The following is a 25,507-nucleotide window of genomic DNA, read 5'->3' on the forward strand; positions in this document are numbered from 1 at the left end:
CCCTTGCAAGTTACTTCCAGGATAATAATGTGGTCAATGAGTAGCACATCCAGACCCCCGGAGCTTTCTGAGGCACACTCAGGTGAAATGGGGTTAATGAAAGGTGAAGGGAGGTCTGTGAACAGAGACTAAAGGGGCAGGTGCCCTCTGAATGGGCACAGGATGGTTTAGTAGCCTCAGGCTCCTCTCGCTGCTGCCCAGAAGGATCTGTCCCCACACAGCCTCTGGTCAGGTGGAAGTTTGGATTTTTATATTTAATTTTTTAAATTTTTTCTTCCTTCACCACCCCACTCCCTGGAGCTGTCAGCCCCTCTCACCAGGCAAGGCAGGCCTTGTTGAATGCACATGTATTTATTGTACCACTTTCAGCACAAGGTCTAACACTGAAGCACAGGAGTGTCATTACAGTCTGTACAGCACCCTCTGGAACACAGACAACACGGACATGCAGCCCTGCAGGCTCTGCAGCAGATCCCAGGGCTGCTGCAGTGGGGAACAAAGACAGCTTGGAACAATGAGAATACCAACAGTGGCTCGTTCTCTGACCTCTCCTAGGGCCTGGCTGGGTCTAAACAAGCATCCCATGAACAGGATTGTAAAATTAACATGCTGAATCAATTACAGACAATGTTTAAAGAAGTTGCTTTTTGCAACAAACACTTGATCAAAAAAAAAAAAAAGTAAAAGAAAAAATAACATGAAGGCCATGTTTTCCTTCTCAAATTCTCCTGTCCTACCCCCTTCTATCTCTAAGTCAAGGAGCAGCCTTTCCTTTTCTCCCCCTTCTTCCCATTTTTCGTGAGGAGCTCAGGAGGTCCCAGCTCCATGCAGTGTCTGGCACCACTAAGGCCAGACTTGCTGCTGTGTAATCACCCACACCATGAACCCACAGTTTGGTTCTTCTGGCCCTGGGAAGCAGCCCTGCCTTCTCTGCCTCCATTAAACTGCACTCAAAGGCTTGCAAAGATTAAACTCTTGCCTTGCTGCAAAATGAACAAAGTATTTTAAGAATAGCCCTGCTGAGGAAAGTGGAGTTTGGCCTTTTTTGCCTTCATTCCTGTCTCTGCTGCCTCCAGCAGCTGCTTCTTGGCTGCACTGGTGGCAGTAGATTGGGGAACAAATTCATTAAATGAGCCACTGTAAACAAAAAGTACATCTGGAATGACCTCAGCACACAGGTGGGGGCTTGTTTGCAGAAAGCAGCTCATTCCTAAAAAGCTGCTTCACCAGCCTGGGCCCTGCTCAGCCAGGCCCTCTCCCCAGCCCTGGGTGACCCCTCTGAAGGGGCTCTGTGTGAACAAAGGGGCCCCTCCTCAGCTTCACCCCCCTCAGCTTCTCACCAGCTGAGGGAGACACACAGGCTCATGGCAGGGTCAGTCTGAGGAAGGCTTTGGGAAGGAGGACTCACCTTCCAGCTTTGTTGTCCAAAAACATGCTGAACATAGGAGATGAGACACAAGGAGAAAATAAAATTCTGCAGGACCATGAAGGTGTGGGTTTGGGAGTGAGAGGAGAAGGGAAAGCTTCTTTCCAAATTTCTTAGTTGATTGCAACTGAATTTACAAGAATTTGATAAAGAGCAAAACTAGGAAGTTGTGACAGCTGTGCACCACCAGCACAAAACCACAGGGAGACCTCATGGCTTTCCTCAGCCTCAAAAACAGGTTTCTCTGGTTGCAACACTGCCCGCTGGAAACATAAATAACATCTCATTATGTTTACATGTTTGAGTTAAAAAGAAAAGTGCCAAAAGCAAAATCTGCAAAGGAGCAGAGCTCAGTGCACTGGGGACAAGCTGGGAGTGCTGGTTTGGTGTATGCTAAGGAAAGGGAGAGGGCTCAGGTCAGGACAGCCCTGTGACTGTGGCTGCAGCCTCAGACCACGGCTTCAGCCAGAGGTCAGGTGCAGGAGCTTTGTCCCAGTCTCTCCCAGCACCACCCCGTGCTCAGAGCCACGTGAAAGGAGGAGGAAGCCTGCCTGCCCCGGGAGTGGTGGGGGAGCTGCACACACCTTGAGTCCCAGAAAACGGAGGACGTTTGACCCCTCAGGATTCTCAGCCTCCCATCCCCCCACAGAGGTACCTGTGCCATCCCTGCCCTGCCCCATCCGCACAGATCACACCGCACGTGTCTCTGCTTCAATCTTCTGCTCCCCGTGGAGGTTTTCCAGTTCCTGCACCTGGGCCACGTTCTGTCTGATGGCAATCTCGGGGCCCCCTCCGTACAGGGTGCTTAGATAAACCCACGTCTCCTCGGAGATCTGCCCGTAGTCAGCACCTGGAAGGGACACCACCAGTAACCGGATGCACCAGTAGGGAAAGGTCAGGGCACCACAGCACCAGGATTTCCTCTCCAAACACCTCCCCTCGCACGCCCATCCCAAGAGGACGAGACACCGCTGGTCCCCTCACAAAGCCCCTGCAGTGCCGCCTCCTGCTGGAAGCACCGGTGTGTCCTCCACTGATCCATGTCCCCAGGAACCACATCTACACATCGTTTAAATCCCTCCAGGGGTGGGGACTCCACCACTGCCCTGGGCAGCCTGTTCCAAACCCTGACAGCCCTTTCCATATAGAAACTTTCCTAATATCCAAACCTCGCCAGGCACAACATAAGGCTGTTTTAACTTTGAAAGGGGGACCACAACAGATGCTGAATGAAGACCACATCAAAAGCAATGCAAGATCAAAGCTCCAGCACAAAGGGGAATGGTGGAAGGGGCCTGGGGAGCAGCAAGGCAGGAGCTGGGGGTCTGCAGGAACCAGTCCCAGCAGCAAACTGGTCATGCAGGAGCTGCCACTAGAGAACTGGCTCACTCAGGGCAGGGGCTGGGTAGAGAACTGTCAATCCTCTGCAACACCATCTTGCTCTGTAACTTCATTAAGGACAGCCAGATCCAGTGGAACAGTCTCCACCTTTTAGGAACACCACAGGCAGCAAGCACCAGCCTTACCCTGCTTGACTTGCACGTGGCCACCTGGTTTCGTGAGGGCAATCTTGGTGTTGTCAATTGGTCCAGGCGGCTCTGTAGGAGAACAAATATGTCAAACACCATCTGATTTCCTCATTGCCTCCAGATTCATCTACTTTCCTAACTTCTTCTATTTGTCATCTCTGTCCTGCCCTGGGGACCTGCAGGCAGCCCCAGTGGCTGGTGCCTGAACCCTGCCCAGCCTTGTCACCCCAGCCAGGGGCAGTACTCAGCCAGGATCCAGCAAATGGACTCGTTTCCATTCCCCCTCTCCCCTCTGACAGACCCCAGTGTCTGATCCTTACCGTTATCCTTGCCCTTGACAAAGGCCTCCCACTCCCGGAACCACTGCATGCTGATGCAGTAGATGACACTTGGAGACTCCTCTGCCTGGAAAGCCTTGTTCAGCTGGGAGAGCAGGAACAGAGATACAGGAAAGACTTAGTCATTCCTGAGATCTTGGGGAGGCCCTTCCATTAACTGTAAGGCAGCCTTGCCATTCTCCAGAAGAACCCCATGTAATTCCTTCCTCACACCCTGTTCCTGCTCACCAGAGCAGGCATGAGACAAGGATGGTTTCACACTTTCTGTCTGCACAGCATTCTCACCCCCCAGTTGCCCCTCTGCACTGGGGAACCCCCAGGCCAATCTCCTGGCTGTACTGTAGATGATGTTCTGGAAAACAGGTAGGAGTTTTCCAGGTCTCCATTTCCCACCCCTGCCCTTTGCCTTGCTTCCAGATGCTTCCCATGCCAACCTTGATGAAGGTGTCGATTTCGATCCTCCTGCGCTTGGCGAGGGCTTCGATCTCCACTTGGCAAATGGAGCACACGTACAGATGGTTCACAGCAGGGCCACCCCCAAACCTGGGCACGGGGAGAGGGAGCAGAATGGAGAACTGCAGCAGAGTGGAAACTCTTCCCAGCCCTGCACCCTACAGACAGGGATTTTTATACTACTCCAGACACTGGTGAGGGAGGTGCATCTGCAGCTGAGGGCACAGAGCTGCCTTTACTCAGCCACACTTTTGCTGTTCTGGCTTAGCTCTTGCTGTCCTTTTGGGACAGGAACTGATACTGTCCTGGCTTAGATCAGGACACTCTACAAATACGGGGAGAAAGAATGGAATGCCCACATTCACCTGTTGTAGAGATATTCCCACACATTTTGGGGCAGAATCACAACCAGGTCATCAATGTAATGGTATTTATTAGGAGGGATCCCTGTGGAGGAAAGGCAAGTGGAAGAGTTAATCAGGGATCTCATTATTGCTGCATACAACAGACACAAATAAAAAGGCTGATGTTCCTTTCTGAGAACTCTGATTCCACAATATGCTTCCTTTGCTAATGGAAGACAGTCATGAGTTCATTAACTGTGGAGGTTTCTCAATCCACAGCCTCAATTTCTAATCAAGTGCCTCATTTCCAGTTTAGAAGAGAGATTTACAAACACTGAGTACTCCCCAGCATGGCTGATGAAGCAGCAGCAGAGTCAGATGTGCTATCAGCTCCCTTCCACAGCACGTGCTCCCTTCTCCAAACAAACCCCCGAGGGCCAGCCCTGCTGACAGGGTAACACAGATAAACCCAGCCCTATCTACTTTCTACAGGTTTGTTTTTAAACACAGAGAACTGAAAACTGTTGTTTCCCAGCACTACACATCCCCCCAGGCCACCAACCAGCAGCACAATGGGCAATTGTCTCATCCCTCCCTGAGCAGGCTGGAGTTTCTGCCAAAGAGGATCCCACTGCAGCTTCCCCATATCAGGATGGCAGCTGGAGCTTTTTCCTACATTTGTTAACGCACCAGGAAGCACAAAAGGTGCTGCTCCCAGGTCCAGCAGCCTTACCTCCATGGGAGCACAGAAAGGTATGGTTGGTGATGGGCCCAGGCTCAGCAAAGGTGTTGAATTTATTGAGCCACTCTCGAGAGATGTAGAACTGGAGCAAACTGTGCTCCTTCATGCTGGCCAGGGACACGACCTTCTGACGCTCTCGCACAGCCTCCTCACTGCTTTTCCTGGAGCAAGGAAAGGAAAACTCCATTTGTGAAGTGCATTTCCAGGTGTTCTGTACCCAGGAAGGGGCTGAGGGCACAGCTCACCTGTAGAACAGCACATAGGCTTCTGCATTCTGCACCACGGTCTCGTGGACCTCGGTGACGTACTGGTCATCGAACTCGTACCACTGGCCATTGATCACGTTCTGGCAGTAGGCAATGTAGTGGCCACCTGGAACAGAAAGCACAGTTCTGCAGTGCAGACAGAAGGCAGGCCTGGGATAATGTCAGCAGCGCAAACAGGATTAGCTGCTGGCACAGAACAGAGAGAGACAAAAAAAAAAAGGATAATTCCTGTTCAGGCAAGCTTTGCTGGAGCAGCAGAGCCTGGCACTGTCACCCTGATTTCCCTTCCTTGGAAAGGCCTCTCAGCAAGACTGAACAGTGGGAAAGGGTTTGAGCCAAGCCCGTGGGGAGGGTGAAAGAGCTGCAGGGGATCTGTCAGAAACTGCTCAGCTCACTTTTCAAAGGGCAGAGGCTGCTCAGGCAGAGCAGAGAATGGAGGGGGTCTTATGCTGCCCTTCAGCCCAGCAGAGGTGTTGGCTACTCCTGACCACGTTCCTGCTTCAGTCACACTCCTCCCATCCTGTTCCTCCTCCAGGGAAGGACTTACTGCCAGCTGTGCCGTGGTGACAGATGACTGACAGGAGGTCGTAGGTGGTGATCTGGGACACACACTCCTTGGCGAGGAAAGGTCGCAGATCCAGCCCTTCCAAGGGGAAGGAGACGTGGCTGTTGATCTTGAAGGAATACATCACCTCGTGCCGGAACCGTTTCAAGTGGATGCAAAGGATCTAAAAGACCAAGGATAGAGGACATCAAAGGGCAGTTTTGCCACGGGAGTTCTGGGAGCACAGCACATCTCTGTGTGTCTGATCTTTGCAGGAGTTCTTTGCCTGTTTCTCATTAATCCTGCTGGCTCATCAGTTAGACTGAGAAAGTCTCTTCTGATCTAGATACAGGACTTTGCCACCAAAAAACCTGCTGGTTTTATTCTGCCTCTGGCCTCCTCACCTCTTCAGTGGCTGTTAGAAGAAAACTAGGAAACGAGGTGCTTTTACCCACCTCTGGGAGCCGGAGAACTTTGCAGTACTTCACTCCATTCCGCAGCCTGAGGGAGGAAAAGAAACGAGCTGTGAGGACTCTCTACAGCAAAGGCATGGCTGGGTCTTGCTTGCTTTGGAATCCAAGACAAATCCTGAATTCCAGCAGAAGAATTGACCAGGAAGAGGACACAGCAAAGTATCTGACAGCAGTACAGAGAAATAGAGTTCCAGAAATAAAACTCCAGACATGCAACACAATACAGGTAATGCCAACTTACTTCTTACACCGTTCACAGCTGTACATGTTGTCCCCTGTAGAGAGAGAAGAGAGCCATTATGCAGCTGCTCAGAGCATACGAGGCTGACGCAGCGACATTTCCAGACAGTGAGCAGATTAAGAGCCTTTTGGGCAGGCCAGGATGAGAAGAGATCAAAACAACTCCTCTCAGTAAGTGTAGGCAAGAAGGGGAAGCAGTCAATTAGCAGGAAAGTGCCCACCACCACACCTGAACAGCAAATGGTGTGAGTCTTCCAGAGCTGAAAGATGAGAAAGTGAAGAAACTGAGGAGCCACAGCACTCAGCCAGCCAACAGCTCTACCTGCTCCTCACTGAGGACACTCTCATCCAGATTTCCCACCCCTGAGCAGGTGGAAAAGTTCCCTCCTGCTCAGAGATGCTGAGCTGCCAACTTTCGGCACTGCCGGTCTCTAATGACACACCAAGGCAGGATCTCTAGGAGATTTAATCTGCCTTCAAAATGCATATGGAATGCTCCTCCATGCTGTCAGACCCCACCGAAAAAACTCACCCTTCAACTCATCTGCTGCAAAAAAGGCAGCAAGGCAATCCTCCAGTGTCACCACAGGACCCCAAAACCAGCTAGGGATACAGGACACCACAAATCTGCAAAGGAGAAGAGATTAAGAGTTATAAATAAAATAGCTGAATGCTTTGGCACACAAAACCCCAACTGGATGATAAATTTCCTTCTAGCTGTAGGTCCTAAGCTCATCCCACATCCCAGAGGAGCAGAGAAAGCACAACTGCTCTCAGCTGATATTCCTACTCAAACTGGAAATTATTTGGAAAACTACACCAGGAATTAATTTGCTCTGGAGGGCAAGTCTGAGCTAAAGGCAGCAGTGAGGGGTGATCAGCTGCATGAGAGCTCTCAAGGTGTGTGAGAGGTCTAGAGGAGCAGTAACAACTGGTCCACATGAAAAGGCTCCACCCTCGGTGAGGTACCAAAAGCTGTCCTCCAAGGAATGGTTCCAATTGACATTCCAATGTTAACACCACTGGTTAGGGACAGCTGCCTTCCAGCACTGCAGGGCAAATCCCAGAAAACAGAGGTCCTGCATAGGGAACACACCTCCGGATATACTCCATGATGAAAGCAATCCAGCCTTGAGAGGCATAGTTGTCCCCACACGCCCCTGTCTTAGCTGGCACGTTTTGGTAGATGGCAGAGTGCAGCTTGGCCAAGTCCTCTTTCCCTGGGATTGGGAGTGACAGGTCCTGGAACGTCTCCACTGTTGTAGAAACCTGGAAATATCCAAGAGGAAGAGGTCTGGGTTTCCCATGTGTGTAATGGAGCTGGGACCTGACCTTCATCAGCTTTTATCACTGCTTGGATTTTGTCTAGACTAGAAATGTGGGCTGGCAGCAGGAGCAACTCCCTGTGGCTAATTACTCTTCCCTGCTGTCAGCACAGACTTCTGTCATGGGTTTTGTAGCACCGGACTCAGTTTTCTAATGTGAATGTGATACTGCTGGGTCAACTCAGTAGCATGGATCAGCAAACAGAGAAACACATATCCTTGGCATGGCAGGTTTTCACACCTCCCCTGCCATCCCCTATCACCATTTTAGCAGGTGCTGCATCCCACAGGGTTTGGAAGAGCAGCACCGCTCCCTAGGAAGAGAGAGATCTACAAGCACAAAGCCTGTGCTGGGTGACTGGGAGGGCCCAGGACACTCACTCTGTCGCAGGTGAGGCACTGCACCAGGCTGAGGATGGAGCCATCAAAGATGTCGGAAATGACACTGCGGTAACGGAGCTCTTTCTTCTTTTTCCCAGAAGCCTGCATTTGGGCTGGAAAACAAGGAATGGCCCTCTCAGTCTCACAACTCCACAGAGTCACACAGCTACACAAGAACACGGGACAAGCATTGTCCTGATGTTCAGACCCCATTCCAGGGACATGGTGAGGCAAGGTGTGAAAGGACACAGAGGACTCTGCTGCTGTGTGTGGTACAAGGGGAAGGCAGCCAACTGAACCAACACCAGTCAGCTCTCAGGAGGCAGAAATTGTTGTACTGGAACTCCTGTTTCCATCCTTTTATGTGTTTAGAAGCCTGGCCCTGCCACAGACAGTCCCTGGTTTTCTGAGGTCTTGTGACATTTTGCTCCAAGCTTTGCATTTCACTTCCTCTCCCCCTCACCTGCCTCAGTGCTTTGTCCTTTTTTTTCCCCTTCTGACATTTACCACGTGTTCCCCAAGTGTCTTGCACTGGAGAGGACTCTCCACAGCAGGGACTGGCCAAATGCAAGGTTTTGTTTAACAACAACCCTGTCCCCACACACACGTGCAGGAAGACAGAGTGGATTTCATGCAGCCAGAACATCTGCAGCTATGCTGACCTCAGCCAAGGGGCTGAAGAAAGAATGTCCTCATGGAGCAGCTGGAGGGACAGTGGTACAAGCACAAGCCATTGTGTTTGCGGACTATGTAACGTTGAGGGATTTTGATTTGCAGTTTGCTTTGGGATGAAGGGACCAGTTTGATAACAGCACAAGCCAGGCTCCATTCTGCAGCCTGACAGTGCTCCCAGCACTGCAGGGACATCTGCAGCCCTAATTCCATTCCTGTGAGCCCAAGATGTCCAAGAGGCAGGAAGCTCTGTCAGTAACAGCATCTTACAGTTCTCTGGCCCACATGCCATGAAATTCAAGTCTGGCAGACAAATGTTTATGTATCTCCACACACCCCTAAAGGGACAGAGCTTGTGCCTGGGACTTCTGAGCCATTTTACTAAGGACAAATGCAGCACACAGATGCAGACATGGATCATTGCAGGCTCCAGTGTAAGAACACATTAGAACAACGCTGTGCCCAGAGCTTGACTTCATCTGCAGGTTTACTGTAGTCTTTGCCAAATACTATTTTAGAACACACTGATGTCCAGGGCAACCAGCACTTCTTACATCTGTTAATCAAGAATCATGATGGATTCCTTCTCTCCCCTCCTCTACATGCTCCCCTCTTTGCCTCCCAGCAATCCCTCTTTGCACTACCTTTCTTGAGTATGTAGGAAGGTCCCAGCCTGGCAGGACTGGAGCGGGGAGGACTGCTGGAGAGCTTGGAGTGCATTTCATGATGGACTGGACTGCAAGGGCGCGAGGAGCAGCGCACATAGGCATCATTGTCAGGTTCTGTTTGGGAAAATGGGGAGGGAAAAGGGCACTGGTGAAAACTCCAGGTATGAAAGGCAACCCCACTGCAATCCACGTCAGCCCAGCTCTGCGTTCCAGCACAGAATCTTTCCCAAAGGCACAGTTCAGTGTCCATTAACTGTCCTGCTTGCACAGGCTGGCAGACACAGCTCCCTCAGTCACAGGTGAGAGTGCATACGGAGCTGTACCCAACAGCTAATAATTACATACTAAAAAAACCCCCAAAAACAACCTGCCTTTTTTTCACACTTGTGACTAATTAGTTTTTGCAGCTTGCTCCTGTAGCCCTAATCCACACAAACAGCATTTCTGCCTTCAGTGCCAGCTGGCAGAGTAAGACTCTTACATAAAGAAGCGTTGAAAGATCAGATATGTTCAGCTTGAGGTGACTCCACACTGCTGCTCTTTTCTTTTCCCTGAGACACAGAAATGCTCAAACTGTGCCTCTTCCTTTTCTCTCCCCAAAGCCTACAGTCCAACATTAGCAAATACCTACTGCCATGCCTTTTCCACAGCTAATATTTCCCCAGGCCAGCGTATCAAATAAAGAGATGTACACATACCAAACCTTTTTTCTTAAAAGGCATCAATACAGTGTTTGCAGGCTTGGCAGAGGCAGCTCTCACTGCTGTGCCTTTACTCAGCTCACAGCCTGGCTAAGCACCTCTCTGGCTCACCAAGTACACTTCCTTACAGAAGCAATTGTGCACAAAGGCAGGGACTGAGGAGAACCTTGGATGCAAAATCTTTTGAAACCCAGAGAAGGAACAATCACATTAAGTGTTTGCCACTGCACTACGCCACAGTCCCTGTGGAGGATGGTAACATGTCTTCCTGGAAATATCCCAACTGGAAGAGGGGCATACCTGGTGTCCTACACGGACTGGCAGGACGGGGAGCTGGCAGCATCTCAGGCGAGGCTCTGCCATCAACTGGCATCATTGTAGTATCAACATCTGCATCCTCATCCACCTGCTCTGAGTTGCTGCGCCGATGGCCGCAGGAGAACTTTCTGTCCTTCATCCTCTCTTTCTCTGAGATCCCTCTCCCTGCTTCATCCTGGATCAGCAGCTCTGTCTCTGCCAGGGAGCTGCTGCCCATGCTCCCTGAGGTCCGACTCTGGCCCTCTCCTTCACCCCTGTCACTGCTGGAGTCACAGGAGAGGAACTCGTCCTCTGAAGGGCTTCGGTCGCCCTCCCGCTTGTCCTCCTGGTCACTGGTATCCAAATCCCTCGTCTCTGCAACAACGGGTTCCTTCAGTTCTTCATGGAGCTGATCCATCAGGCACCGCAGGAACTCCTGGGTGTCCTGAAAACCAAGAGTCCATGTCAGTATCCAGCTGGAAATGGGGCAAATGAGAGGGGCAAAAGAGGAGGTGGCTCCATTCACAGCTGATTCCAAGAGTGCCCACAAAGGTGAGCCCGGTCTGCAGCGCACAGACTCAGCTAAAGCAGGGCCACACACCAAAGAGCTTGTCTGCTACAGAAATGCTTTAACTCCTAAATAATTAAAGGCCTAATTTTTTTATCTGAATATCTTCAGCTGAAAGGCATTGAAAAACCAGAGAACAGCTGTAGAAGGCAAACCAGGAGCACATTTTTCAGGGGTTTGCCTCAGAAAATAGGGAAAAAGCAAGGAGAAACCTGATAAGAACAGCAGGCCCTGGAGAACAGACTCCTACCCACAAATACATTTTATGAACACTGACTTCTGCTCATGGCAAGCCATCTCTTAGAGAGAGCAGATAAAAATCTTTAATAAACAGGGAGTGGAACCAGAAACCCAAGGCTATACAGTCTAGATGCCAGCTCCTACATCCATAATACATGGTAAAAGAGCTGATACATTGGCTTCAAAGGAGCTGCTGGAAAGCAACGTGGTATTTTGACAACTCCAGAAAGTTAATTACGACATTTCAGTTGTTTTATGAAGTTTGGCTTTTAGCCTGCCCTGCCTACCTTTCAAATTTATCTCTTCAGATCAGTTTTCCAATCCAACGTATTTCACATCAAAGACAAATACAGAAGTTCTTTCATTAATCATTATTTTTATTCTCTGTTTTGATTTCTTGTCACTATCACAGTTTTGATGTACTGTCACTTCTCTAGTAAATTTTCTAATCATAGTTTGTTGTTTACATATTATTATGAAGAACAAACAGAAGAGCTACGCTGATAAAGACTTCAAAGGAAAAAAAATAAGGATACTACCTTTAAATAAGACTTAAGTTTGCTGTATTTCCCCAGAAAAAGAATATAGAACATTCATATCTTTTTAGTGCAGATTTATCCAGGTTCCTCAGCTTTGACATGAATAAATAATACCAAACTCTTATAGAGCAGGTATCAATAGATCTCAAAGCTGTTTATAAAGGATTTGACCACCATAATTTCAGACATGAGCAAGCTGACACAAGAAAATGAACTGATTTGGTACCAACAAGCCAGAGGCAAGCCTGGAAAAGAATCCAGGTCTCCTAAATCCCACTCAAATGCTCTATCAGATCACTGATATTGACACAAAAAGGCCATGGCCCCCGAGCTCAAGCTCCTCCTCCTGAACACAAGCACCACAAATTCCCACCATCTTTGGAATAATGGCATGGGTTTTTTCAGGCCCCACCTGCTGTGCATAGCCTCGGAACATGGGATTGACAAGCTTAATTCCGTGGGATAGACTGCTTGGAACAACATAACTCGGGCTGTTCAGACATGGAAGAAGAAAAAAGAAAAAAGTCAGTTTGCTTATCGGGCCTGGAGCCAGTTTGTCTAACAGGCCGTGACAGAGGGTGTGGTGTGCAGTTACAGAGAACAAAAGATAATTATGCACCTGCAAAGCCTGGGCAGAGATTTCTGCATGAGCTGGATGACAAACACACCAAGAGACAGAAAACACCTTGCAGTCATTCCAGTCTGTCCTTCCAGAGAGACCCTTCCCCAAAACACATTTCACTTACAGCTCTGTCACACTGAGTGTGAAAGTGATTCTTTCCAGAACAGGATTTGGCAATTAGTTACTTCATTTGATTTTCCAGCACCATGTCTGTCTCAAAATCTGGGCAGGCTGAGGTAAATCCAATCAATATTAAAAGGAGATTATATTGCTTCAAAGCCTGCAGCCTCCTCCTCCACAGACACAGTTCACCTTGTTCCATATCTTCTTATTCCTTGTTAATAATGAACTTGAGACAAACATGCAATGCCATTTAAATTCCTGTTTTGATGGCTTTTAATTGATTGCACAGAGCAGACATCATCAGATTTAAACAGAGCTACATAATTTTGCACTGTCCTTTGAACTGGTCTAGAATTTGAACCAATAGCAAATGTTTCCCAAAATGTCACCTCATTTTCCACTCTATTCAGTAAAAATCTCTGAATCACTTTTTCCATCCAAATCATCAATTCCTCTGCTAATCAAGAGCAGTGCAATTAAGTGCTGGTCACTGAAGTCCACGTAAAACACTTGGAGATAGCCCCAAGTATTCCCTTACTCCATCATTTTTTCTTCATTGCCAACAGGGGAATTACATTTTTTAAAAAGTCTTCCTTTTAAAAATTGTAATGTTAAGAATGAATTCTTCTCACTGACATCAATGTGCCCATTTTATCACCAGCAGCAGGACATGGGATGTCCTGGATCCAGGGAAATTCTCACATCCCCATTCACGCAGGGGGTGAAATGACTGCCTCAGACAATGCACTTGTCCCCGAGGATCAGATTTCCTCTCTGCTGATGCCAGACCTCAGGACTAACACCCCTCTGAAACCTGGCCAGTCTACATCAGGGGCCACCACGCACCGTTTCTTGTGCCAAACCTCAGACACCAACTTCTGGTAACTTTTGCACAGGGCAGGTTTCTTATCCGTACGGACCAGTCCACCACATTCCAGGAAAAACTGTGTGAGGGGTGGGCTACAAGAGAAGGAAAAAGAGAAGAATTCAGCACACAGAAATTTCTCCTGTGCTTCTATTTATTTATCAAAACTTCATGCAGGCCTTATCAAAAGCATGCTTAAGGTACTGATTTTAAACCAAGGAAAGAAGTGATTCCAGATGCAGACGTGACTCCTCACTTGAAACAAATGGAAAAGGCTGATCTGAACCTGTTCGCAGTACAAAAAAGATCCTGGAATTAGTTTTCAGCAGGATGGCTAGAGAATATTTTAGGATATAGGTTGTTAGAATGACATCAGTGGGGAGAATAAAGAGATGTGATATGGCTTTCCCTGGGATAAATAATTTCTGTTGCAACAGAAATGATGAAGTTTTACTTCAAGCATTCATTTAAACGTGAGTCTTGTACATAGCCACGAGCTGGCTGATCACTCAATTTCCTACTGTAACACTTCTGTTACCCTAAAAAAACACTATCCTCTTCTGTCCCCAGCCTGGCTAATCCCTCTTTGCAAGATTCATGAAGGTTTCAGATCAGAGGTGATACTTTTGGTATTTAGTGAAGTCAGTTAAGACAACACTGAAAGCCCTAATACCTACCAGTTTGAGAGAGCCTGAAGTGCTGCATTCATGTAGCAGGAGTTCCCAAGATTTTTCATTCCAGTAAGGCCTAAAGCACAAACAAGAGAGGGATGAATCACTTTCCAGATGTGCTGCTTTCTATAGTCCTCCCTGAGGAGAGGGAATCCAGCCCTTTCTAGGCAGTCTCCACAACCTGCTGCCAGGAACCCTCTCAGTGCAGGTCCTACAGACTGCAGAGTTGCCCTGCCAGCCCTTTAATCAACTCAATGCAAAGTTACCTCTTGGTTTCAAATCATCATCCTCTGATTCAGATTCGCCTTCATCAGCCACTGCAATCGGAACAGCTTTTAGAGGGTGAGCAGGCAAAGGAGAATCCTAGATTAAAGACAGAGAAATAAGCATCAGTCAGAGGTCTGCTTTGAAAGATGAGCTGTGAGAGATATTATCTCGCACATAAATCAAGCCAGCCTTCAAGAAAAGTAGCAGGAGAAGGAAGAACAGGTTGCACTGTCTACCCTTCTCACTGAGCCAGCAGGGAGTAGTTATAGTGCCATTACTGCTTCCAGTACAGGTGATAAGAAGCATCAGGAATGAGCAGCAGTGTCAGAAGCACATGGTGTTTCTGGTCTGACAGCTGAAATTTCCATGGGCCATGCATTGGAAATGAAAATGTGACAGGTTCTTCTCACATGCAGACATCCCATTGTAAAGGCTAAAAATAAAGTCAGAATGGATATTCAAGTCATAGAATCATAGCGTCACAGAATGGTTTGGGTTGGAACAGACCTTAAAGGTCATCTAGTTCCCACCCCTAAGTCATCTGGAAGTCTTTCTGCTGGAAGACCCTGTAAGATGGGGCTAGTGGTCTTCTGGCTACAGGCAGCCACTTTCAGTGAAGGTATCCCTGTCACAGCAAATGCTGCACCATGGCAGAAATCACTTGGCTAATGTTACACCAGGCAAACAAAAACCCTGCCAAGCATTCAGCTCTGCCCTGTGAGACACAGACCCACCGGCTCAGGGAACTTGACGGGGGGTGATGGTGGGTGAGCTGCCAGGCGCTGCTCCAGGAACACCTCCTTCTCACAGGCATAGCACCACACACGGAACGTGGTCAGATTCACTGTCAGGTTGTGCTTCTTGGCCTGGAAATTAAAAATGAAGTAACAGATCTCCTCTGGTTTGAGTTGGAGCACAGGACTACCAGAACATGGAACAGGGAAAATCCAGCTCTGTCTGTTTAAATGTGGGGGACAGAGAAAAGCTCACCTGTGCATGAAGTGTGCTGTGGTCAGCAAAGGACTCCCCACAACCAACATAAGGACAACCAATCTAGAGAGGGGAAAGAGCCAAAGCACAATGAGCACATCAAGTTAGACCCTTTAGAAAACAGTCTGCAACTCCAGTCCCAGCAGCAGCAGCAACGTCAGAATTCTCTTGCCAGCTTGCTAACCTGCTTTTTATTCAGGGCCCAGAACAAGATGGAAATTTAGAATTGATGAAAATTTAGAAATTATTTAAGAAAGAAAACCTGGAACCAGGTTTGCACCCAGGCAAAGTCTCTGTTCCAAGGCCATTGCTCCAACAGGGATCTCATCTGAGCAGCCCCAAGCCTGGGCATTCCAGTGTAAAAATAAACAGTCCCTGCCCGCCTGCATGTCCCAGGGCATCCCCTCCCTCCTCACTTCCAAGGTGTCACCCTGCAGCCCCTCCACAGGTGCCAGCAGAGGCAGCACCCAGCCAACAGCCAACACTGGGCAGTTCATTCATTCCTCCTGGGAATAGCAAGGGCAATCCCCTACAAGGAGTGAACTGTTACATCTTGTCAGATTGTGACAGTATTACCCTTTCACCTAGAGAGTCTCCTCCCTGGAATCCATCAAAAATCAGTATATAGCTCTACTGTGAACCCCTTCTTTGCTTCCCACTCTTTTTTTTCAGTATAAATGCTATTTGAGTGAAGTCCCACCACATCATGCACACAAACAAGCCATTTTTACCTGAAGACAAGCCCAGAGGTTTGGTCCCACAGCTCCACAAGACTGGCAAGTTCCCTGCATATTCAAGATAAAAGAAGGTTTGTTTGCTTGATTGGTTTTTAAGTAACCAAGTTCTTGAAGACTGAGAAACTTCTCGATGACATAGCCCAACCTTCAGCTCATAGTATTTCATTCCTTAACACCACTCTTCCAATCAAATACACAATTGCAGCACTTTAGCTAAGTGACACATTCAAGCAGGATAAAATGACAGTGATAAATTTGTGGGGTCACAGAGGGTGAATTTATAGGACATGTGGGTACATCAGTGGGGGAAGGAGATTTTCTCTCTGGAGATAGGCAGCATTTTCTTCAAAAAGCAAACATGCAAATCCATGCACAACAGCTAAAAGGGAAAGGACTGAGAGCCACAACCCTGTACCTTGGATTTGAGCAGCAGATCATCCCTGGTCACCTCTCCTATGGAATCCAGGTGAGGACAGATATCCCTTGTATCCCCCATTTTCACCAACACTCATGTGAGGAGGGTTTCCTAGGACAAGAAAGGATGGTTCCTTTCACTACATGTCAAATTTGTTCTCATGATTGTAAGAAGATACCTGGGCACGTTTTGCATATTAGAATTCCTTATCTATCTTTAAGGTTCAGAGATTGAAACAAATCTAAACCTGGAGCCCCACAAACTGGCACAGTCTGGCCCCACTGCTGAGTGGCTGCATTGTGGTATTGTAGGGAAGGAGCAAAACCATGGGGAGGAGAGGGAAACACACAAATAAAGCTAATAATCCATATCATGGAATGTGCCTTCAGAAATGCAGGGAGGTGCTTGGCACACAGGCACAGCTTCAGCTGCAAAGATATAAATCTAATTAGCTCATTTGCATGAAACTCTGATGAAAAGTGAAAGGTGCTGCAGCCCATGACACCAGTACTTAGCCTGTGGTGTCTCTGAGCTTCATGCACCCAACTGTGCTGATCTGAATCTAACATTTCATTGTTACAGTACTTCATCAAACATTAAAAATATGATTAGCTCTAAATGAAGCTGGGCAAGAGGGAAATAGACTTAAATGAACTGTAACACCGATAAGCAGGCTTCAGTCTCTGAGGAATTTACCATTTCATGGGTGGATTTTTAACAGTATGAGCCACATAACTCGAAGACTGTACAAAACATAACACACTGTTCCACCCAGCTCGTACACCCAAGCAAGGCAAGAACAGATTATTTCATAGCTTATGAACACAACCAACACTTTCATGGTGGTCCATGGATATGTAAAAGACTTTAAACATGTCTCAGTAACATGAAGCTATAAAAAAAATGGAAAGAGTTTGTGTTTCTTAAGCATAGTTTAAATAACCTTGCTCATGGCTGTTAAAAAAAATAGAAAAGAAGATAAGTGATATTAATAGCACAGACAAGGATCCAAAATATTACAGTTGGCTGGAAATGAAGCAGATGTGAAGAGCCCACATCATTGCAACAAAGAAGTGGAAAAATCTGATGAACTTGATGTTAATGACTCCAGCAGCAGCATGGCTGCTACGCTCTTTTTTCACATTTTGAGGACATTTGAAACAATTCCCAGTGTTCTCTGGTCTGAATCACTGACAGTAGGGAGAAAAGAAAAAAAAAATTATAAATAAATACGCCATATCAGTAACACTTATCTTGGGAGTGGAAAAGCTTGCCTAGCACCTTGTCTTGGCAGAAGATAAACCTCAAGGATAATTTTACAATGTTTTCCCAGCACTCTTTAGAACTGAATAAACTGATGGGAGGAGCAAAGGGAGAAGAAATCATATGTGCGTGGTAGAAAACACCACAGGGGTGCTGACCTGGATCTCAGTAACCTGTGAAGAGATGCTTAACAAACAACAGAGCAATTTCATGCAGCTTCACAGAGAAGGAAAGCAGCACCGTGTAACACATGTTGATTTAAAAGACAAGTGACAAGAGCACAGTGGCTTTGACTAATGCATAAAACTGGGACATTTCAGGCTCTGAGTTCTTTCATCAAAACCGACCCCTTTGCCCAAATGCATCAGCTGGTCCAATTAAAAAGAAAAAAGTATCAACATTACATTTGCTATTTCACTATCCTTGATTTCTTATCTCTCTCTCCCAGATGTTTCCCAGAAAATCTAACGAACAAAATACTGTTTTTAAATTAATTTCAGACCCCATATCTTCACCAGCTTAAGCTAATTGGGAACTGGTTTTGAAGCACACTTTGTTAAGTAGAGTCATGTGGATGGCTTCAGTGCATTCTGTGGGACCACCCCTCTCCTCAAAATTAAAACCATGCCTTTAGACTTTCCTGCACTGGGGTACTGATCTTCCCACACAGGGCTTCCCTTTCTGAACAAAGCAGGGAAAACCTAATTTTTGCCTCTCAGCCCTGACAACACACACCAGAAAAAGGTTTGTGACTGTTCAGAAGGAAATATTCAACTTCTGCCTTCCCACAACTCTGCCCTAAGAGCTATAGCTGGCACACACAACCCTAATTCTGCTCAGGAAACCAGGAATTTCATAAAAGCACTGCCAGAGAGCTGAACTGTGCTTGTCAAAATGTACTGCGTATGGTGGGAAAAGAAGTTACCCTAAAACAAGTCCTTCAGCCTGTCTTTCTCAAGCACCGCTGTGGGAGAATAGCACACGAACATGTCAGAACAATTCCTCCGTAACTGCAACCTACTTTCAGTCGCTTCATCTGCTGCCAAACCCAGCGTCTCTGCCTTCTACAGGAACACATTTCTTGGTTTTGGTTGGTTGCTTTTTTTTTTTCTTAAAACAAGTGTGTGGTTTTGTACCAAAGCTAGAGCCAGCTGTCAAGAGTTTCAGATCCATGCAGGCTGACATTCAGTGGAGCAACTGCACAAATAAAAGAAATCTTTGCACTGTTCATCCACAAAACAACTACCAGGTCTGGTCTTGCATAACCTACTAAGAGAAGGAAGCCTCTGCAGTTGTTCTTGGAGACATTTTATACTTGAGATACTGAAGAAAGACATATTTACCGAACTGCCCTACTGACAAGGCAGAAGCAGAAAGCAGGTGCTCCTGGCTCGCAGCTGCATCAGGTATGGGAAAAACAGGAGGTTTATGTGGAACACGCAAAGGTCTGAACACTGATTTATTACGGGAGGTCACAACACAACGACTCACCTAGAGATTTAGCTTTCAGGCACAAAACACCTGCGGGATATCCCCCCTTGCCTGCTACGTCGCTCCTCAAGTGCAGCAGACCCCCAAAATACAAGTCCTCTCCTGACAGAGGCTACAGCTGCTGGGCACGAGCGAGACTGAACAGAAACAGCCTGAAGCCGCAATGTCCCGCTCCCGGGGTCGGCACCAGACCCTGGGGCTGCAGGGCCGCCCCAACGCCGGGGCACGACAGGACCGGCCCGGAGTCCCCGCGGCCGCTGCTGCTGCATCATCCCCGGCGCGGCCCGGCCGCCCTCCCTCCGCACAGCCCCGCGGCCACGGCCCCGCCGCCCCGGCCCGCGGCCCTCGCTCACCTGCGGGATGCCCAGGGCGTCGCCGCCCCCGCCCCAGGCCGGGCCGCCGGGAAGGGCCGCGGGCCCCGAGCAGCGCGGGGAGGCGGCGGAGGAGCAGCGGGTGCCGCGCAGGCCGGGGGAGGAGCGGGGGCCCGGCGGGGCGGGGCGGGGAGGGGCCGAGCGGAGGAGGCGGTGGCGGCGCTGACCCTGCGGGGTCCCGGGGTCGGTTCCGAGGGCTCCCCTGTCAGGGCGGCAGCGTTACTGAGCGGTCGGGACTCAGTCCCTGGGGCGGGTGCTGGAGGGGCGAACCTCGGCTCGTTCGGCTGGGGACTCAGCAGCGTGGCTCGGTGCCTTTGTCAGCGGGGAGCAGCCGGGTGAAGGAGTCACGTTCCGCTCCAAGGGCTGGGCTATAAACCCGGGTGTGGGACCGACGCTCCCCACGGCGCCTTCTCTCCACGGCGTCCCTGACAGGCACCGACCACCGGCGGAAGCTGTGCTGCCGGGATTGCGAGAAATTGAACGGCCCTCGTGACTTACACGAGGTCTTCTCAGAAAAGGCAGTGCGTGGCCTGGCGGGGAGGGCTCCCAGCCCCGTCCGGAGGGCACGGAGCGCTCCCGGCCCCGCTCGCCGGAACCGCGGCTGTTGCCCAGCCAAGGTGCGGGCAGAGGGGCGGTGTCGCCCGGCTTCGTCGCGGGCTTGTGGCGTCATCGCCGCGCGCCGCAGCGGCAGAGGGGAAGCGGCGGTGTGGTGGCCGTGCCGCGGCGCAGCAGCCGGAGCGATGCCGGGCCAGAAGTCCTTCCGCCGGCGCAGGGAGGACGACGAGGAGGAGGAGGAGGACGAGCAGCTCGCCGAGGAGGTCAGGTGGGTCGGGAGCCGGCGGGAAACCTGACCGGGTCCAGCAGGAAACCCAGCCGCGCCCGGTGGTACGGCGGTCGGGGGTGGAGACAGGACGGGACCCCGGGTCTGCTTTAGTCCAGCAGTGCAGTGTCCGGCTGTCACGACATGGTGTCATGTCGTCAGACCGTCACGGTATGGGCTGTGAGCGGTGGCGTCGCATCATATTGTCCTGTTGAACCACTGTGTTATGGCGTGACGTCACAGCGTTACATTGAGCCCAGAAGTTACGGGTTCCTCTCAGTTTAGAGAGAAACACTTGAGATTTTAATTCACCATCAACTTTCTTCAGAGTCACTCATGCCTGGATGTATTTTAGCTCGTCCTTCTTAAACTGGCTTCTTTTTCAAGCCTTTCAGTGTTTGGGTGCTGCCTTCCTCAGCTGAGGGAAGGCATCAGAGAGGAACAAATCCAGCAGGTGTCTTGTTTTTGGTTTTTTTTCTGATTGCTCAAATGCATGGAATTGCTTAAATAAATAGAAAATTCCTATTTAACTTGAAACCTGGAAAGTGGATGCTGATATGCAGAGGTTTAGGACAAAGTCAGATAGAAAATTCTGTGTTAACTGCAGAAAATAAAAGGAATTCATTAAAACCAAAGCATTAAGTACTAAGTCAAATGTATTTTTTTCTTTAGGTTAAAACTTGAGGAAGCCAAAGAAGTTCAGAGCCTCAGAAAGCGACCCAATGGGGTGAGGTAAGGGATGTGGCAGTGGGGAGGGGAATTTATGTTTTGTCCAGGGGTGTGATGTGACAGTCAATTTCTCTCATCATTTGCCTCCTCCCAGTATGAACTGTTATGTCAGATACTGCCAAAATTATGTTCTTGACAGAGGCATTTCTGTGTTAAAGCCTGAGGATGGAAAAGACAGGGAGACTTAGAGAAGGATAAAGCAATGCAGTATTGTTGGTACTGTGTTTCCTTCTGCTGAATTTTATCTTCTTTCTTTATCTGCCTGACCAGTGCTGTAGCTCTGCTGGTGGGAGAGAAGTTGCAAGAAGAAGCCACACTTGTGGTAAGTGCTGGACAATCCCATCACCTCGGGGCTCAGATGTGATGGTGTGAGAACACTGACTGTGTGAGTCTGGCCTGGGGTGTCACAACTCAATTCCTAAATGTTTCCTGAATACTAGCATTAAACTAGAGGGAAGCTTCAGGGGTTTTTGTTATTTCTTGTTTTACAGGATGACCCATTTAAGATAAAATCTGGGGGAATGGTGGACATGAAGAAGCTGAAAGAAAGAGGCAAGGACAGGTGGGAGCATGTGAGCTCTGAAAATTCTCCCTGGGCTAGTATTTAATGACAACTGGTAATTAATTAACCAGAGGTTGTGTCACTTTGAAGAGTTTCCTATAATGCAGTCTGGCCAGTTACTTTTGCCCTAAATTGTTAAATTACTTTTAAAAACTCAACACACACCCCTCTCCCCCAAAAAACCCAAACAGCCAACAAAAATCCCCACCAAAACCTGAAAACATTATGGTTTCCACTTAGGATTAATGAAGAGGAAGATCTGAACTTGGGAACTTCCTTCTCAGCAGAAACCAACAGGCGGGATGAAGATGCTGACATGTGAGTTGTGCTGTGTTGTGTCTCTGATGTTGAATCAGGCTGGGTAGCCCCTCACCATTTATTTCTTTTATGTCTTGGATTCTGAATAGTCCCAGGACATCTTCCCAGTTCTCACTGAAATTGTTCCTTGCCCTTTCACTTAGGCCTGCCAGAACTGAGAAGGCTTTTTCATGGACAAAGCTGGGAGGTGCCAACCAGCCAGCTTGGCACCAAATCCCAGTGGGAGCCTTCCCTGTTGGCTGTAAAAGAGCTTGGAAGATCTGATTATTTCTTGGGCAATTAATTCTTGCTATTGATATTAGCTGAGTGCTTTTGGAGAGATAATCCTTTCTCCCAGCTGCCAGGACAAGGATGCAGCTGTGCTCCAGCAGTGCTGGGACAGAGTACAGGAACAGAATTAAATGCCCTGTCCCTTGTGTGCTGCTGTTTAGGATGAAGTACATTGAGACTGAGCTGAAGAAGAGAAAGGGAATTGTGGAGAACGAGGAGCAGAAGGTGAAGCTTAAGAATGCCGAGGACTCCCTGTACGAGCTGCCAGAGAACATCCGTGTCTCCTCTGCCAAGAAGACTGAGGAGATGTTGTCCAACCAGATGCTGAGCGGCATTCCTGAAGTGGACCTGGGAATTGAGTATGTGTTTCACAGATCTGTGGGTGATGGCCAGGATTGCCAGGATGAGCAGCTGTTTGTTGGCAGAGCAGCGTTATGGCTGGATTACACAGGCTCAGTTTGGGCTGGGGTGGGATTGAGCCTTGTTCTGGATTGGTGTGGTGACTAGCACAGCACGTGCTACACAGCCTACACAGCCCCAGGGGTCAGTGCAGCTCCATCCCGTGACCTCTGGGAAAAGGCTCTTAACTTCTGTGACCTGACCCGTCCTGCAGCTTTCTGCAGGACCCCTTTATGCCCTGCACTGAAGCGATGCACAAAGATGGGAGCTTCCATTTTGCCTTTGAAACAGTGTCTGTTTCTGTAGCGCTGCCTCCTCTCTCAAAAACTGCATCAGATGGCACAGCAGTGCTGTTACTATCCTCCAAATCCACTTAGCACTTCTGTGCCTGCTACCCTTTCTAACTATGACTGAGTATTTTTTCTTTTGTTTTTCTTCAAGTGCAAAAATAAAAAACATCATCTCAACTGAAGAGGCCAAGGCCAAGCTGCTGGCAGAGCAGCAGAACAAAAAGAAAGACAGCGAAACTTCCTTTGTTCCCACCAACATGGCTGTTAATTATGTCCAGCACAACAGATGTAAGTCTTGAGTGTCTCTCCTGACCCAGCTGGGACAGAGAAATTAGTCCATGTATCAGCGTGTCTGATTGCTTTTCCTGGGATGCTCAGATAGACCCCATCTGGCCTGGTCTTTTTCTTCTGTCCATTGGCAAGGAGAAGGATGTATTTCTCATGGCTGGGCTTTCTGAACTCCCAGCTGATGCTGCCTCATAAATTTCAAGATGTTTTCTTTAAGTTGTGCCTTGTGTGTTGGAAATGATGGTGAATGATGGAGAGACTCCAGTTTGTAGGCTGCCAGAGCAGACAGGTGGCCAAGCAAACACAAACCTTATTGGACAGGAGATGGGAATTAATTTCTGTGTGATCCTCTGATGCTGCAGACATGTAAAGGAAAGGCAGCCTTTTGCTGTGTCCTTCCATGCTTACAGGGGTGATGGGAATCAGGCCGGTGTGTTTTGATGGAAGTGAAGAGTGTTTGGGCCACTTGAAATAGTGCTGTTGAAATTTGCTGTGCCCTATCTTGCCTAATTATCCACAGAAACTAATTCCAAGGAGGTTTGTTCTGAGCTTCTGTTGTTTCTGGTAGAGATCACTTACAGCAAAGGCCATAGACATTTATCCATCTGGGTAAGAGTGCTCCAGATAATATTCCTTATCTGATGTTTTTCTTCTTGCAGTTTATCATGAGGAGCTGAATGCACCAGTGCGAAGGAACAAAGAGGAGCCAAAGCCCCGTCCCCTGAGGGTGGGGGACACGGAGAGGCCAGAACCTGAGCGTAAGTTCCAAATCTGAATGGTCGTAGGGAGACACTGAAACTTCAGGGGTCTTGTACAGAGGAACGATCTGGCTCTGCTTACCTCCTCTTCTTTGAGTGCCCTGAGGTAGTGGGAGTGGAACAATCCAAGTCCAAGAGAGCCGGCTGTTGCACTACTAGATCACACCTGAAACCCTCTGGATGGAGGATGTCTGTAGAGATGCTCAGGGGTGGAGTGGTGGAGGTCACAACTGAAGTGTATTGCCAAAACTGACAAGGGTTTGGTGGAAGCTGGAATAGCAAAGGGTGTAAGGCAATAACCTCACATAGTGAGGGGCTGTCTAAGGGAGGTGGCAGAGTCAGGAAATATATCCCTGTCCTTTCACATGAGACAAAATTTCCTTCTCTTTCTTTTGAAGGGTCTCCTCCAAATCGCAAACGTCCCCTCAATGAAAAAGCTACAGATGATTATCACTATGAGAAGTTCAAAAAGATGAACAGGCGCTACTGATGAATGTGGACTGAAGCCTTTGGAGTTGTTCTTATTATATATTTTCCATTAATAAAGGATTTTGTGTCAGTGACCTGCGATGGATGTTGGGAAGAGTCACAACCTTCACATGCTGATGTTACCTATGAAGCTTTTCCTCTGTGATCTTGTAGTGAATCAGTTTGCAGGTGATTGTGAACTCTTTGGTTGGTGAAACCTTGTATATAACTATGTTCTTATAAATGAAGTTTTGTAAAGGAAAATAAGCTTTCATGGTTGGCATTTTTTAGTGAGAAAACAATTTGGCTTTTATAGATTTTTCTTTTCACCATCTTAAAAAAATACTTTAAAAAAGATCCTTTTAAAAGCAGCAATACTGTTTGCTTTGTAAATGTAAAGCTCTTGGGAGCTTGTTTTCTTGTCCACATGTGTTCCCCACAAGTGCAGTGTGGGTACTTGTAGTAAAGATTTGTTACCTGAAAATAGTAAAAGTGTTTTTTAAGTTATCATAGCATTTTTTCTTCTGGAATTCATGCTGATGGTTTTTTCCTGGTTTGTGGGTTTTGGTGGTGCTGATGGCCAGGTTGTCCCATCACTCAGAAGTGACAGCTCCAGGGTGGGGAGAGACAACCTCAGATTTTACTTTTTCTCAGAAAAGGAGAAGAATCTCTGTGCCAGGCCAGGGGTGAGTTTGCCCCTGATCTTGTGCCCTGGACAGGGGTGGCTCCCCTGAGCAGGTGGCCTTAAACTGAGAGGGGAGATTTAGATTAGATACTAGAAACAAATGTTTCACTGTTCAGGTGGTCAGGCTTTGGAATAGGCTACCCGGGGCGGTGGTGGAGTCACCATTGCTGGAGGTGTTTAAGAGGCGTCTGGATGCATCAGGGTGCTGCGGGTTTTAGTGGTTTAGGGGTTACAGTGGCAGTGCTAAATGGACGGTTGGACATGATAGTGTTAAAGGTCGCTTCTAACCATGATGATTCTTTGATTCCTCTCGTCTAACACCCGGAGATACAGCCACAGAGTGCAATATTTAATAACTC

General features: G+C 48.3%; 2 protein-coding genes across 3 annotated transcripts; one reads left to right on the forward strand and one right to left on the reverse strand.

Moving 5' to 3' along the window:
* Nucleotides 1–330: 330 nt before the first annotated feature.
* Nucleotides 331–19,648, reverse strand: USP20 (ubiquitin specific peptidase 20). Of its 2 annotated transcripts, none has more exons than XM_039561691.1 (24): nt 19,544–19,648; nt 16,437–16,547; nt 16,016–16,069; nt 15,285–15,347; nt 15,029–15,160; nt 14,294–14,390; nt 14,034–14,103; nt 13,338–13,451; nt 12,159–12,237; nt 10,403–10,844; nt 9,378–9,515; nt 8,062–8,174; nt 7,452–7,624; nt 6,888–6,982; nt 6,357–6,390; nt 6,098–6,143; nt 5,646–5,826; nt 5,078–5,204; nt 4,824–4,993; nt 4,112–4,193; nt 3,728–3,836; nt 3,276–3,378; nt 2,953–3,024; nt 331–2,276 (listed from the first exon to the last, which is right to left on the reverse strand). In XM_039561691.1, the coding sequence occupies exons 2-24, from the start codon at nt 16,515–16,517 to the stop codon at nt 2,116–2,118; spliced, it is 2,736 nt and encodes a 911-aa protein (XP_039417625.1). In that variant the 5' UTR covers nt 16,518–16,547; nt 19,544–19,648; the 3' UTR covers nt 331–2,115. The 2 variants fall into 2 exon arrangements, with proteins under 2 accessions (XP_039417625.1, XP_010396039.1); XM_010397737.4 differs by lacking the exon at nt 19,544–19,648 and adding an exon at nt 19,191–19,466.
* A 75-nt stretch (nt 19,649–19,723) lies between these two features.
* C17H9orf78 (chromosome 17 C9orf78 homolog) lies at nt 19,724–24,970 on the forward strand. The gene is made up of 9 exons (XM_039561697.1): nt 19,724–20,384; nt 21,054–21,113; nt 21,381–21,432; nt 21,602–21,672; nt 21,913–21,990; nt 22,422–22,619; nt 23,101–23,237; nt 23,897–23,995; nt 24,394–24,970. The coding sequence occupies exons 1-9, from the start codon at nt 20,302–20,304 to the stop codon at nt 24,483–24,485; spliced, it is 870 nt and encodes a 289-aa protein (XP_039417631.1). The 5' UTR covers nt 19,724–20,301; the 3' UTR covers nt 24,486–24,970.
* The last annotated feature ends 537 nt before the right edge of the window (nt 24,971–25,507 follow it).

This window comes from Corvus cornix, chromosome 17 (genome assembly GCF_000738735.6).
Source record: "Corvus cornix cornix isolate S_Up_H32 chromosome 17, ASM73873v5, whole genome shotgun sequence".
Classification (NCBI taxonomy): domain Eukaryota; kingdom Metazoa; phylum Chordata; class Aves; order Passeriformes; family Corvidae; genus Corvus; species Corvus cornix.